Source organism: Rhinoderma darwinii, chromosome 1, assembly GCF_050947455.1.
Source record: "Rhinoderma darwinii isolate aRhiDar2 chromosome 1, aRhiDar2.hap1, whole genome shotgun sequence".
Taxonomy (NCBI): domain Eukaryota; kingdom Metazoa; phylum Chordata; class Amphibia; order Anura; family Rhinodermatidae; genus Rhinoderma; species Rhinoderma darwinii.
This window is the reverse complement of record NC_134687.1, coordinates 316,320,082-316,334,987: the sequence shown is the minus strand read 5'-3', so window position 1 is coordinate 316,334,987 and position 14,906 is coordinate 316,320,082. Positions and strand designations below refer to the sequence as shown.

The 14,906-nt window shown below is 42.5% G+C and overlaps 1 protein-coding gene across 4 annotated transcripts in view; it reads left to right on the top strand.

Annotated features, from left to right (window-relative positions):
- RNF38 (ring finger protein 38) overlaps positions 1 to 14,906 on the top strand; it is a 293,223-nt gene that overhangs the window by 28,946 nt on the left and 249,371 nt on the right. Inside the window, exon 1 of one of the 4 annotated variants that reach the window (XM_075825546.1) lies at positions 1,515 to 2,324. The exons of the other annotated variants lie outside the window; for them this stretch is intronic. Coding sequence (XP_075681661.1) covers positions 2,090 to 2,324 — 235 coding nt within the window. The 5' untranslated portion in view covers positions 1,515 to 2,089. Of the gene's footprint in view, positions 1 to 1,514; positions 2,325 to 14,906 lie in introns of those variants that run through there. 4 annotated transcript variants of the gene reach the window in all.

Here is a 14,906-nt window from a genome sequence, read left to right as displayed (position 1 = left end):
GTTGCTATCTACAGTGGTGGCACTATCTACAAGGGGATGGAGAGACGTCTGGGGCTCTCTCTAGAAGAGGAATCCCCGGGTAGATCGCTGGCTGGGGATTCTGCTCCTATAGGGAGCTTATGTGGCAGTATCTACAGGGGGTTGTGTGTGGCGCTATCTACAGTGGGGGGTGTATTGCGGGGCTCTCAAAGCCCCGGCATACGTGAGAGTGCAGCGCTGCTTACACTGAATTGATGTGGATTTCATAATTAATCATTGCTTCCTATATATCTTTTTATTTATTTAACAATGACCTATTCCACAGCACGGTACTGAGAATGCATTTCTCACAACAGTCCCTGTCCCCAATGGGGCTCATCATTGCTAATCCTGATATCTCAAGCACAGATACAGAGTCTAGGTTTAGATGCCATTTATACTATCACTGTTTTTGGAGGTGAAAACCAATACAAGTGAACAAACTAATTCCAGCCAGGTATTGCCATTAGGGTAGCTTTACGTGAGCCGTGTAAACAGGCGCCGATAAATGAGACTGCTCGTTTGCTCTTCTCAAAAGGAGCTAGTATGGGAACGAGCGATCATTACTACAATCGCTCGTCCCCATACATTTCTATGATGTCGGCAGCATGTCTCCCTGTTTACACATGACAGACAACAATAATAAGGCACATAAAATGAAACTATCAGGCGATGAACAAGCGTTTGCCTTTACACAGGGCAATTATTGGGAACGAGGATTCTGTCAGCGCTCATTTGCCCGATAATTGACAGGTGGAAAATGGCCCTTAGATTCCAACCCACTGATTTATTTATTTTTCTCTCATTCAATCTTTATTTACTTTATTGTTCTAATTCGATGTAACCTATTTCAGAAACATTTACATACTGAACTGAACTTAGATCCCTATGGTGTATGTATTACAGACCCTAAAATGTGGGCCTGAGTGTGGGAATTTTTTTTTCTAAATTTCTAAACGGTCAGTTAAATAAGTGTTTGACTGACAGCTATTACCTCTGACCACATTTTATTTTAACGCATACAGGAAAATCAGCGGCTACCAAAGGTCTCTGGTTCCACTTTTCTCGAAGAAAAACAATGGATTGGACAGGTTAAAAGCCAGGCTACCCCAGTATATGTATGGGAATAACCCCACTGTCCCACAGGGTCTGCTATCAGGATTCAATTGAGCTTTTCCCATATATTTTGGCAGTGGATCCCGTCTACATTGGCATGATATGCTGACAAATCAGTTTTTTTGTATGGCCAGCTTAAATAAAAATCAAACTTAGTTACCTGTATATTGTAACAATAAAAACATGTATTAATCTATTATGACCACATTTAACTTCATAAAGGTACAATAAAGTTTTCAGCCACAAAACATGTCAGCTGAGAGGAAGGAGATCAGATAAAGAAGGATGTGGCTCAACTCAAATGATTCTCCCACTGTAACACTGGGCAGCGGCTATGGAGGACCCCTGTCTGCGCTGACTGGGACTGGCAAGGAAGTGGAGCCTGCATATGGGAGAGCTGAAAAGCACAACGCTTAGGGAGATACTTCCATTTCTCCAATGCTGGTGACATCATAGAGACAAGAACTCCCTGGGAACAAGTTATATAGAGCAGGGAATCCTCATCCAGGGAAGGAGGGAGACCAGATGACACATAATAACTGAGTGCTGGATATGTAGCTCTGAGCTCTGCCTTTATAAACCCGGGAGGCGGATTCAGCTCCCAATTTCTTCCCTTCTCCAGGCACAACACAGGGAGGAGGGGGTGCTGTGTGGATCAAATGTAGTGTTGCTTTTCCCAATTTGCCTCAGTCCCAGCCAGACTGAAACGGGCTGCAGGGGCCACCAAGAGAGAAGCTGGGCTTAGCAGCAGATTGCTTGTCTCTTCCCCCTTCCCCCAGCACTCTGCTCTTGTGCTGATCATCCGTCTTTCCCTTCCTGATCCTCCTTCCAAGCTGTCTTCTCTGCTTCCTTTCTGCTCTCATCTCCTCCTCCTCCTCCTAGTGCTCCTTCCTTACTATTCCCAGTTTTCCTGGAGCCCTCAAGGACTAAATCCAGATCTAGGTCTGGATTCATCATGAACCCACAACAGCAGCTGCATGGCATGGTACCTCACTTCCGCCACCAGCTCCAGACACCCCCACCTCCTCATCTTATGTCTAATGCCATGCATGGGCCAGGTATGGACAGAAACTATAGCAACCCCCCAGAGGGGGGAAGGCAACCTCACAGCCCCACAGTAGTGGCAAGGAGGAGGGTAAACAGTCTGATCACCAATGAACACCATCGCCACCACATACGATCACCAGCAGGTAGGAGCATATTTTACTGCTTGCATGACATTAGAACTTGACTTCGCAGATATGTCACTTATATATTTACCAAAGTTCACTGAAGAAATGTGTAAAATGACGTGAGCTCATCTTTACGTCTCATTGACATAATATGCAATTTTACACCAAAATGAAAGTATCTTCTCGCTCATCATTATAACAACTGTCCATGATGTCTATGTTTCCCTATTTTGACATTAGCTGGGTAGCACCACCTGACAGAAGGTTAGGTACAATGTTATGAAGATTAATGAGTTGTAGCTTTTGCAACCGGATATGATCTCCAAGGAAATACATTCCATGGAAGTGGAGTGATGGCAGTAAATTGGTTGCGGGTGGTGATGGTGGTAAATAAGGTTTTAAGTAATAGTAAATCTGAAGACAGAAAGAGGGTAGGAGTGAGCCTAGAAGATAATGCTATAAATTGTGTTTCGAGGCCCTTCATTGTAGCACATGGAGTGTAAATACTGATAAAACGGTTTTATATGTAGCTTAGATAAGGACCGTTGTGTTGCTGAATGGGTTAAGGCAGTCAGTCGCAAAGGCTCAGTTCTCCTCTCCCTCCTGTCATGCATTCCTTGGACACATACTCTTGTGGGTTTGGGGGGTACTTGTACAGATCTAGCCGTGACTTTGTTCTCATCACATTTTGTGTCCTCTCGATCACTTCATTTGTGATTTTATGTGGAAAAAAGGCCACAATGACTGCTGCATGTGACCGTACTTGATCCATGTATCCAGGTAACTAGCAGGTAACTGCTGATAAATAAATGAACCTGCATATATCTACTGCCTACAGTAGATATCAAACTCAATCATTCCAGCCACAACCCGTGCCTGAAAATCCATACATGTATAAGAACAAGAGAAGTTGTTCTAGTTGAGACTGAGAGTCCTGAATGCTTATGGATAATATTTGACAGGTCACTGTGACTGGCGCTGGCTGGAACTGTATGGAGGGGCATTGTAGCAAGCACCATATGAGGATACTTGTGGCTAACACTGGTATGGAAACATTGTGGGGGAAGCACTGGAATAAACCCCTTAGCTGCTGCAGACCTTGTTCTGAAAAGGCAAGACAACAAGAGGCTCTGCAGTAGCTAAGGCATGTATTAAGCATTAATGGGTTTTCCAACATAAATTATTCCAAGACCTATATAAATACACTTCGGCCTACATCTTCATTCTAACGTGGCCAAGAAACGCTCTCTCCTAGAGGCGGTCAGAGACGGCAGATGGTGTCTGTGTAGGCCAGTCAACCCCAACAACTTTGTTTGTATCGGCATTGACAAAAAATGCACTGCAATTCCAAAGTTAACTCATTACATCAATAACAAAAAGTTGTAGATTATTATTTCTCTCTTTAATTTAATGTTAATTTAATCTTGTAACTGAATAATAAGTCCTCAATGTTTATTTAAATATTGTAAATTTCATATGAGGCTCTAAACCACTAAAGTGTCAATAGAAATATTATTGTTTGAATGCATAAAATTCAATGCATTATTTTGACCGAGATTCCTCTCAGATGTGTACTAGGCCCCAGGAAGCATCTGTCCTATTCAGGAAAAGCTGGATGAGATGGAGGGAATCCAGGAAAAGCTGAATTTCCCTAGCAAGGAATAGTTTGCTAAGGGCTTTGGTCATTTCCAAGTTCGGGCCTGGATCTTTATGTAATGATAGGCAGGCTGGTAGTGGGGCCTGTCATTCCCTTCCTGGCCAGTACAGGGTTTTCTCTGCAACTCAGGTGTTGCAGTTCAGCTCCTCACTCTGCTATAAAGGGTGTGCACTTGCGGGAGGGGGGGGGGGGGGGGGGTCACGGGAAAAGACAGAACCTGTCATGTCTGGAGACAGTAATAGCTCGTGAGGTCTGCTAGCCTCCTGCTGGACGTGTGCAGTTTCGGTTTTCGTTTTGTTTCGGGTGGTTAGTAATATGCCACTCGTATAGAGAGGAAAAAGCATGTTTAGGCTATGTTCACACGGGGTCTTTTGCCGAGTTTTTTGACGCGGAAACCGCGTCGCAAAACTCGGCAGAAACGGCCCGAGAACGCCTCCCATTGATTTCAATGGGAGGCGTCGGCGTCTTTTTCCCGCGAGCAGTAAAACTGCCTCGCGGGAAAAAGAAGCGACATGCCCTATCTTCGGGCGCTTCCGCCTCCGACCTCCCATTGACTTCAATGGGAGGCAGGAGAAAGCGTGTTTTCTGCCCGCGGCGCTCAATGGCCGCGGGCGAAAAACGGCGCGATAATTGCTATTCACACGGAGTATTTTGGGGAGGAATATCTGCCTCAAAATTCCGTTTGGAGCTTTGAGGCAGATATTCCTCCCCCAAAATACTCCGTGTGAACATAGCCTTAGCTAGTGATCAGCCGAGCAGTGGTTAATTTGTGTTTTGTGCCTGAATGCAAAGGCTGTACGTTTTTATTCTGGATTCTGCCACAAAACAAAGGAGAGGCAAAACACCTGTTTTGAAAAAGAACTTCCGTGTCACTGTCTCTGACTGCATTTTACCTACTGCAACAGAGCTAATTCCCACTATATATATATATATATATATATATATGTATATATATATAAAAAGAAAATAGGCAGCACTCCAATCACCAGCTCACTGTAGCGTCCATGGCCGCGGGCCGTCGGGTTTACTCACCTCCCGACACCCGCAGCCATGGATCTGTGTGCGCTGGTCCCCATCTCCTTCCTAGGAGACGGCAGCGCTCACTTACGCTCCATAGGGTACGCGCGCACGCTCGTGCTTGTTCTTAAAGGCCTAGCATGCGCGCACATGAAGACCATCATCATCAACTCACATGATTTCCTGCACTATAAGATGGCCCCAGCCCCTCTGATCCTTGCCTGAGCGTTGTTATTGTTTCCCAAGTCTGTCTTGCAAATGGTCCCTTAGTGTTTCCCGTTCCAATTGTTACCCGTGCCCTGTAACCTGTTCCTGTATTCCGTGCTGTGTTCTTATTCCTGTGCCTACTAGTGTTGGAGTCGTGTCTACTGCACTTGCTGTCGTTTACCACGTGCTGTGTCATCCGCCACGTCCTGTGTCATCTGCCACATCCAGTATCATCTTCCTCGTCTGGTGTGATTCGCCGCGTCTAGCGCAACCTGCGTCGCCTGCTGTCATCCGCCACATCTGGCGTTACCTGCTGCACCCACCTCCATCCATGCCAGAGCTGCGGCCACTGTCTGGACTACCCAGGTACCCTAGTGCGGGACTTTGTATTACTGAGGTGCTCTGTTGTTTGGCCAGCTGCCTCCCCACTACGGCGGTGTGGCCTAGTGGGTCCACATACCTACAAACCGTGACACCCACGTTCAACATTTGAGTCCTTGGGCCAGGGCTTGATAAAGGTCCTGGACACAAGGACTGAAACGTTACATGTGGGCTTATAAAGTCCCACTTTTTTTTAACTTCTTTTTATGGAGTGCTGCTTACTTTCTTATTATTGTATACCTAAGGCTTGAAGGCTACAAGTTGTGGGCTCTGCATCCCCATAGTCTTTTAATATTTGGTGCTGCTTTGCTTTTTGAAATTGGTCTTATAATAATCCAATTTTATGAGACCCTAAATTTGGGGTTTTCATTAACTGTTCGCCATAATCCTCAACATTAAAAGAAAAAAATGCTGGAAATAGATCATTGGGATGCAGCACTCTTGAAATTGCTAAGATATTGGGGCGTGATCACAGAACCATCAAATGTTTTGTTGCAAATAGTGAACAGGATCGCTAGAAACGTGTTGAGAAAAATAAAATTAACTGCCAAAGATTTGAGAAGAATCTAAAGTGAAGCGACCAGGAACCCATTATCCTCCAGTGCTGTCATATTCCAGAACTGCAACCTCCCTGGAGTGCCCAGAAGTACAAGGTGTTCAGTGCTCAGAGACATGGCCAAGGTAAGGAAGCCTGAAACCCGACCACCACTGAACAAGACACATCAATTGTAAAACGTCAAGACTGGGCCAAGAAATATCTGAAGATCAGTTTTTTATTTTTTCGAAGTTTTTATGGACTGATGAGATGAGAGTGACTCTTGACGGACCAGATGGATGGGCCCGTGGCTGGATCGGTAATGGGCACAGAGCTCCAATTAGACTCAGACACCAGCACGGTGGAGGTGGGGTACTGCTATGGGCTGGTATTATTAAAGATGAGCTAGATAAACCTTTTTGTGTCAAAGATGGGCTAAAAACCCACTCCCAAACCTACTGCCAATTTTTAGAAGACACATTCATCAAGCTGTGGTACAGGAGAAAGTCTGCATCTTTCAAGAAATACATGATTTTTATGGAGAACAATGCTCCAGCGCATGCATCGAAGTACTCTACTGCATGGCTAGCCAGTAAAGGCCTTAAAAGATGAAAGAATAAATGACATGGCCCCCTTTCTCACCTGACCTAAACCCTATTGAGAACTTGTGGGCCCTTCTTAAACGGCAGATTTACGGTGAAGGAAAACTGTAAACCTCTTTGAGCAGTGTCTGGGAGGCTGTGGTTACTGCTGCACAAACAGTTGATCGTCAACATATTAAGAAACTGACAAACTCCATGAATGGAAGAAGGCTTATGACTGTTATTGAAAAGAAGGCTGGCTATATTGGTCACAAATATTTTTTTTTTGTGGAAATGTCAAATGTTTATTTGTACATTTTGAGTTGTTTATTATTCTCAATTTAACACCTTAACGACCGCCCACCATCTTTTGACGGCAGGCGGTGCATGTGCTTAGTCTACAGCGACGTCTTTTGGCGTCGCTGTAGAAGAGGCTGATGAGCGCTCCTGTCACTAACAGCTCCTGATCTTAGAGCAGCCTGCTAAATACAGCTGAGGTTGAAAAACATTCGGACCCCAGCTGTTTAACCCTTTGATCGCCGTGGTCTGTGACCGCGGCAAGGTCAAAGAGAACTCCCCTCTTTGATCTCGTCATATGACACCCGGTGACATGATCAAAGAGATTCTGCAGTCAGCCCTGGGGACCTACAAAGGACCCCAGGGCTGTCTGTTCAGTTTGCCTGCTGTTAGGGCACACTATGTGCTGCCCTAACAGCAGCCTGTGTCATAGTGACACAGTATGATGTATACGCATACAGGAGTATAACTATACATACATACATACATATAAGTATTACATAAAGTTATCCCTTAATGGGATTAAAAAAAAGTAACAAAATAAATATAAAAAAAGTCGTTATTGTGCATAAAATATATTTTATTGCCCCTACACTAAATAAAAACAAAAAACTTACAGATATTAGGTATGTAAACGACTGTAATAACCTGAAGAATTAATCTAACGGGTTATTTAGCCTGAAACGGGAACGGGATTAAAAATAAACAAGAAAAACTATGCTGAGAATCGCTTTTTCCCATATTCATGCCGTAAAAATACTTTTTGTTTCTACCTTCAATCTGTGGGAAAAAAATATACAATTTCTCCCTCATAAAACAAGGCCTCATACTGCCACGTCAATGAAAAAATTTAAATGTTATGGTTGCTGAAATGTAGAGAGGTAAAAAGTGAGATTGGAACATTTTCCTTTTTCATTTAGTTACATAATAATTCTGCACACTAATAGTTGCCCAATAATTATGCACCCATAGATATTCTCCTAAGAAAGCCAAAACCTCACTTTTTTACTTTCTTTAAATATTCAGATTTGAGGTTTATTAAAATTTTGGATTGACAAACAGCACTGTAGTTGTTCAATAATAAAATGAATCCTCAAAAATACAACTTGCCTAATAATTGTTCACACACTGTATATATTGGAACACGCCACAAGTTATTACATTGACGTATTTGGTTCCCAAATACGTTTATCAAGATGCAAAAAGCTACTACAATCGTCGCCTTGATGTTATATGAAAACAGTTTGGAGCCAGTGACGTTTGAAATGTAGATTTTCCGTTGGTTAAGTTTGCCAGGTTAAACTCTTTCAATCCTTGGGTACACCATATTACTCTTAGGGCTTATTCAGACGAACGGGATATACGTCCGTGCAACGCGCGTGATTTTCACGCGCGTCGCACGGACCTATATTAGTCTATGGGGCCGTGCAGACAGTTGCGTGATTTTTCCACAGCGTGAGTCCGCTGCGAAAAAGTCGCGACATGACCGTTCTTTGGGCGTATTTCGCACATCACACACCCATTGAAGTCAGTGGGTGCGTGAAAATCACGCGCACCACACGGAAGCACTTCCGTGGGACGCGCGTGATTCGCGCAACAGCTGTCAAACTATGAATGTAAACAGAAAAGCACCACGTGCTTTTCTGTTTACAAACATCCAAACGGAGTGTCATAATGATGGCGGCTTCACGAAAATCACGCAGCCACGCATCATATGCTGCTGACACACGGAGCTGTTAAGTGCCTTTTGCACAAGCAAAACGCCGCGTTTTTTGCGTATGCAAAACGCACACGCTCGTGTGAATCCAGCCTCAAATTGAGCAGCGACTTGGAAAGAATCTTCAGGAAACTTCAAACCATCATGGACACCAACTACACCGCGTTCCAAATTATTATGCAAATGTTATTTTTCGCTGATTTTCCTAAATAGTCGTTGTAAATGACAGTCAGTATAATCTTCGAGCCATCAACCGTTGGAGTATAATGCAAATTTTATTGAACAAATCTCCTAATGATAACAGAATTTTTTGAGAAGTAAAAAACTCAAAATTCACGGTTTCAAATTATTATGCACACCAGAGATCAAAACATTTTAAAGGTTGTAAAGAGAACTAAAATGGTAATTTGTTGAATTTGCAGCATCAGGAGGTCATATTTACAGAAATCAAAAGCTCATTCAATAAAAAAAAAAAACTTAGCAGGCCAAGTTACATGTTAACATAGGACCCCTTTTTTGATATCACCTTCACAATTCTTGCATCCATTGAATTTGTGAGTATTTGGAGAGTTTCTGCTTGAATATCTTTGCAGGATGTCAGAATAGCCTCCCAGAGCTTCTGTTTTGATGTGAACTGCCTCCCACCCTCATAGATATTTTGCTTGAAGATGCTCCAAAGGTTCTCAATAGGGTTGCGGTCAGGGGAACATGGGGGCCACACCATGAGTTTCTCTCCTTTTATTCCCATAGCAGCCAATGACACAGAGGTATTCTTTGCAGCATGAGATGGTGCATGGTCATGCATGAAGATAATTTTGCTACGGAAGGCACGGTTCTTCTTTTTCTACCACGGAAGAAAGTAGTCAGTCATAAACTCTACGTACTTTGCAGAGGTCATTTTCACACCGTCAGGGACCCTAAAGGGGCCTACCAGCTCTCTCCCCATGATTCCAGCCCAAAACATGACTCCGCCACCTCCTTGCTGACGTCGCAGCCTTGTTGGGACATAGTGGCCATTCACCAACCATCCACTACTCCATCCACCTGGTCCATCCAGGGTTGCACGGCACTCATCAGTAAACAACACGGTTTGAAAATTAGTCTTCATGTATTTCTGAGCCCACCGCAACCGTTTCTGCTTGTGAGCATTGTTTAGGGGTGACCGAATAATAGTTTTATGCACACTTGCGAACCTCCTGAAGATCCTACACCTTGAGGTTCGCGGGACTCCAGAGGCACCAGCGGCTTCAAATACCTGTTTGCTGCTTTGCAATGGCATTAGCAGCTGCTCTCCTAATCCTATTAATTTGTCTGGCAGAAACCTTCCTCATTATGCCTTTATCTGAACGAACCCGTCTGTGCTCTCAATCAGCCACAAATCTTTTCACAGTACGATGATCACGCTTAAGTTTTCTTGAAATATCCAATGTTTTCATACCTAGTGCAATACCTTGGACAATTTCACGCTTTTCGGCAGCAGAGAGATCCTTTTTCTTTCCCATATTGCTTGAAACCTGTGGCCTGCTTAATAATGTGGAACGTCCTTCTTAAGTAGTTTTCCTTTGATTGGGCACACCTGGCAAACTAATTATCACAGGTGTCTGAGATTGATTACAATGATCCAAAGAGCCCTAAGACACAATACCATCCATGAGTTTAATTGAAAAACTAATAATTAAATGTTTATGACACTTAAATCCAATGTGCATAATAATTTGGAACACAGTGTATAAGGGTATGTTCACACGCAGTGTTTTCAGACATAATTCGGCGTTTTACGCCTGAAAAAACGCCCCTAATACGCCTACAAACATCTGCCCATTGCTTTCAATGGGAATTACGATGTTCTGTTCCCACGAGCCTTTATTTTACGCATCGCTGTCAAAATACGGCGCATAAAATGACGGCTCATCAAAAGAAGTGCAGGACACTTCTTGGGACGTTTTTGGAGCCGTTTTTCATTGACTCCATTGAAAAACCGCTCCAAAAACAGCCGTAAAAACGCTCCAAAAACGGCTGAAAATCAGGAGCTGTTTTCGCCTGAAAACAGCTCTGTCTTTTCAGACGTTTTTGGTCACTACGTGTGAACATACCGTAAGTCAGTAACTCCTCACTAGACAAATACATTGCAGGATCCAAACACCGGTAGTAATTTCTCCTGAACAAACACAGAAGTCCTGCAATACAGGGTGACAAAAGATCCATCATTATCAAACCAGTAGATAAAGGTTGTGCCATGGTCTAAATGAATACAGAAGGTCACATATAGGTGTACACAAGCTTTCCAACACTGCATTACTGCAAGTTACAGGAGGATCGCATATACAGTATATCTATAAGGAGAGTATCTGATATTTCTGACTCCTCAGAGTCCTAAATGAGTTATGTCTAGATACTTCCCAAAATCCACAAAGAGTATCCAGGAAGGTCTAATATATCCGTAATTTTAGTTTGGGTTAAGAACTTCCTGAAACCCTCACTAAAACATATACCAAGCTAGATTTTAAGAGACCACTGTCCTCCCTTTGTCTAATGCCTGAGGGAGTCCACGGATTTCATGACAATTGCATGATGTTTTATCAAATGTACCTGCAACAGCTCGCGCACCCACAGAACCAACTGTGCAGATTCATCCAAGAATTCTATGTGAAGCAGTTGGGCATAGCTGTGGGCTATCTATAGCCATCACAATATAGTCATTTATTTCTGGTTAGATTAGAGGAAGAATGTATGTCAATCTTTACCTATGATGCTACACTAACAAGGTGTATATATAACCTGAACAGGCAGCGGAGATGAGCGCTTTGGTTCCACAAAAAATACAGCTCCCTACAATAAAAGGAAAACGATAGAGCACATTTATTTCCTTGAACCCACAATTCATGTAAATGACTCCACTTTTGAGAGCTGTGCATGAAAAACCTGCAGACAGATTTATATATTTTATTAATTTGTTCCTATTGATGATATAGTTGCCAACAGCAGCGCTGTACAGAGTTTATGGCTCATAACAGTCACTGTCAATAGTGGGGCTCACAATGTAATTTGCTCCTTTCACAGATACACAATAGGGCCAGCATCCACCTCACAAATATAAGGTCTATTATTTACAGCAAGGTAATATGATAGAATTACAGACCCTACTGACCTTGAATATTTGCATGCTTTGGAGGGACGTTATACTTTTTTTTTTTAACACCCTATAACCATAGGGACTGAGGACCTGGGTTCGAATCCGATCAAGGAAAACATCTGTATGGAGTCTGTATGTTCTCCTTTTCGTCTGTGTGTGTTTACTCCAGTTACTCCAGTTTCCTCCCACATTTTAAAAGCCGCAGTGGGGACAGTGAGTGATGACAACTTCTGTACAGCGCTGTGGAAAATGTTAGCGCTATATAAGAAATAGAAATAAATAATATAGCCATTTCTTCTTGTATAAAGGCAAATTAAAAACCGTAAATACTCTTCCCTTAGGTTATGTTCTCACACAGTTTTTTGCAGGCTGAAAATTCGGCCTCAAAATTCCAGGCCGATTTTGATCTGCCTCTGTACGTCGTTTGCCGCGTCTTTCGTGTCATTTTTCGCCCGCGCCCATTGAGCGCCGCAAGCAAAAACGCAGCGCTAAAAGATTTCTCTACCTCTCATTGATGTCAATGAGAGGTCAGAGATGTAAACGCCCAAGGATAGGGCATGTTGTGTCGCCTCCGCCCCCTATTGAAATCAATAGGAGCTGTTTTCAGACATTTTTGGGCGCGTTTTCCATGTAAAAAAACTCTGTGAACAGGGCCTTAGGACAACATATAACACACATCTCGAGGACATGCATACAATTATGAAGAAAGGATGACAAAATGTATTTCCAATAACTTTCCATACACCATCTACGGCGGACAAGTCATCTATGTATTCCATAGATGTCTAATCATCTAAATGGCCACCATGCAATACTATTACGGCTCACAGGGGAAACGCATTGCCATCCAAATCTTTCAGCTGTTTGCCGGGGGTCTCGGGAGCTAGACCCATGGAAGCTTTCAGTTGTAAGCGGTTATCTGTGAAGAGTTAATGTTTTCCTTTTGCAGTTTGTATTTAGTGTCGATATGAGATACATAAAAAAGCTTTATCAATGCTTTGCATTACTTTTCTGACCCAGCAGAAAGTGTAGAAAAGATGTGAAGCCTGTCCCTACATCTGCACAGACTGCATACCTATGTTCCAGCAGGAAGGCAACTTAACTTTAAAGAGGTTGGCCAGGAATAAATGTTATTTTTATTTTAACCCCTTCAGGACACAGCCTATTTTGGCCTTGTGGACACAGCCGATTTTTGCAAATCTGACGTGTCACTTTATGTGGTAATAACTCCGGAATGCTTTTACCTATCCAAGCGATTCTGAGATTGTTTTCTCGTGACATGTTGTACTTTATGATACTGAAAAAATGTCGTCGTTAAATTCAATATTTATTTGTAAAAAAACACCAAAATTTAGAGAAAATGTGCAAAAATCTGCATTTTTCTAAATTGTAATGTATCTGCTTATAAAACAGATAGTAATACCACACAAAATATTTACTAGGTAACATTTCCTATATGTCTACTTTATGTTTGCATCGTTTTCTTTACGTGCTTTTATTTTTCTAGGACGTTACAAGGCTTAGAACTTTAGCTGCAATTTCTCACATTTTCAAGAAAATTTCAAAAGGCTATTTTTTCAGGGACCAGTTCAGTTCTGAAGTGGCTTTGAGGGCCTTATATATTAGAAACCCCCTATAAAACACCCCATTTTAAAAACTGCACCCCTCAAAGTATTCAAAACAGCATTCAGAAAATATTTTAACCCTTTAGGCATTTCACAGGAAATAAAGCAAAGTAGAGGGGAAATTTACAAATTTCAATTTTTTTTTTACGAAATTCATTTGTAATACAGTATTTTCTGTAACAGAGAAGGTTTTACCAGAGAAACGCAACTCAATATTTATTGCCCAGATAGAAATATCCCACATGTGGCCCTAGTGTGGTAATGGACTGAAACACAGGCCTCCGAAGCAAAGGAGCACCTGGTGGATTTTGGGGCCTCTATTTTATTAGAATATATTTTAGGCACCATGTCAGGTTTGAAGAGGTCTTGTGGTGCCAAAACAGTGGAAACCCCCCAAAAGTGACCCCATTATGGAAACTACACCCCTCAAGGAATTTTTCAAGAGGTATAGTTAGCATTTTTAGCCCACAGGTTTTTTGCTAAATTTATTGGAACTGGTCTGTGAAAATGTGGTAATAAACTGCTGTTTGGACCCACGGCAGGGCTCAGAAGGGAACGAGGGCTATTTGGATTTTAGAGCACAGATTTTGCTGGAATGGTTTTCGGTGCCATGTTGTGTTTGCAAAGCCCTGGAAGGACCATAACAGTGGAAACTCCCCAAAAGTGACCCCATTTTGTAAACTACCCCTCAAGGAATTTTTCAAGAGGTATAGTTAGCATTTTTAGCCCACAGGTTTTTTTGCTAAATTTATTGGAACTGGTCTGTGAAAATGTGGTAATAAACTGCTGTTTGGACGCACGGCAGGGCTCAGAAGGGAACGAGGGCTATTTGGATTTTGGAGCACAGATTTTGCTGGAATGGTTTTCGGTGCCATGTTGTGTTTGCAAAGCCCTGGAAGGACCATAACAGTGGAAACTCCCCAAAAGTGACCCCATTTTGGAAACTACACCCCTCAAGGAATTTTTCAAGAGGTATAGTTAGCATTTTTAGCCCACAGGTTTTTTGCAAAATTTATTGGAACTGGTCTGTGAAAATGTGGTAATAAACTGCTGTTTGGACCCACGGCAGGGCTCAGAAGGGAACGAGGGCTATTTGGATTTTGGAGCACAGATTTTGCTGGAATGGTTTTCGGTGCCATGTTGTGTTTGCAAAGCCCTGGAGGGACCATAACAGTGGAAACTCCCCAAAACTGACCCCATTTTGGAAACTACACCCCTCAAGGAATTTTTCTAGGGGTATAGTTAGCATTTTGATCCTACACGGTTTTTGCTGAATTTATGGGAATTATGCCGTGAAATTGAAAATCAAAATTTTTTCTAATAAAATGTAGTTTTATCTCAGATTTTTTCATTTTTACAACAGATAAAGGAGAAAAAACACCCCAATATTTGTAAAGCAAACTCTTCTGAGCACAGCAATACCCCATATGTGGTAATAAACTGCTGTTTG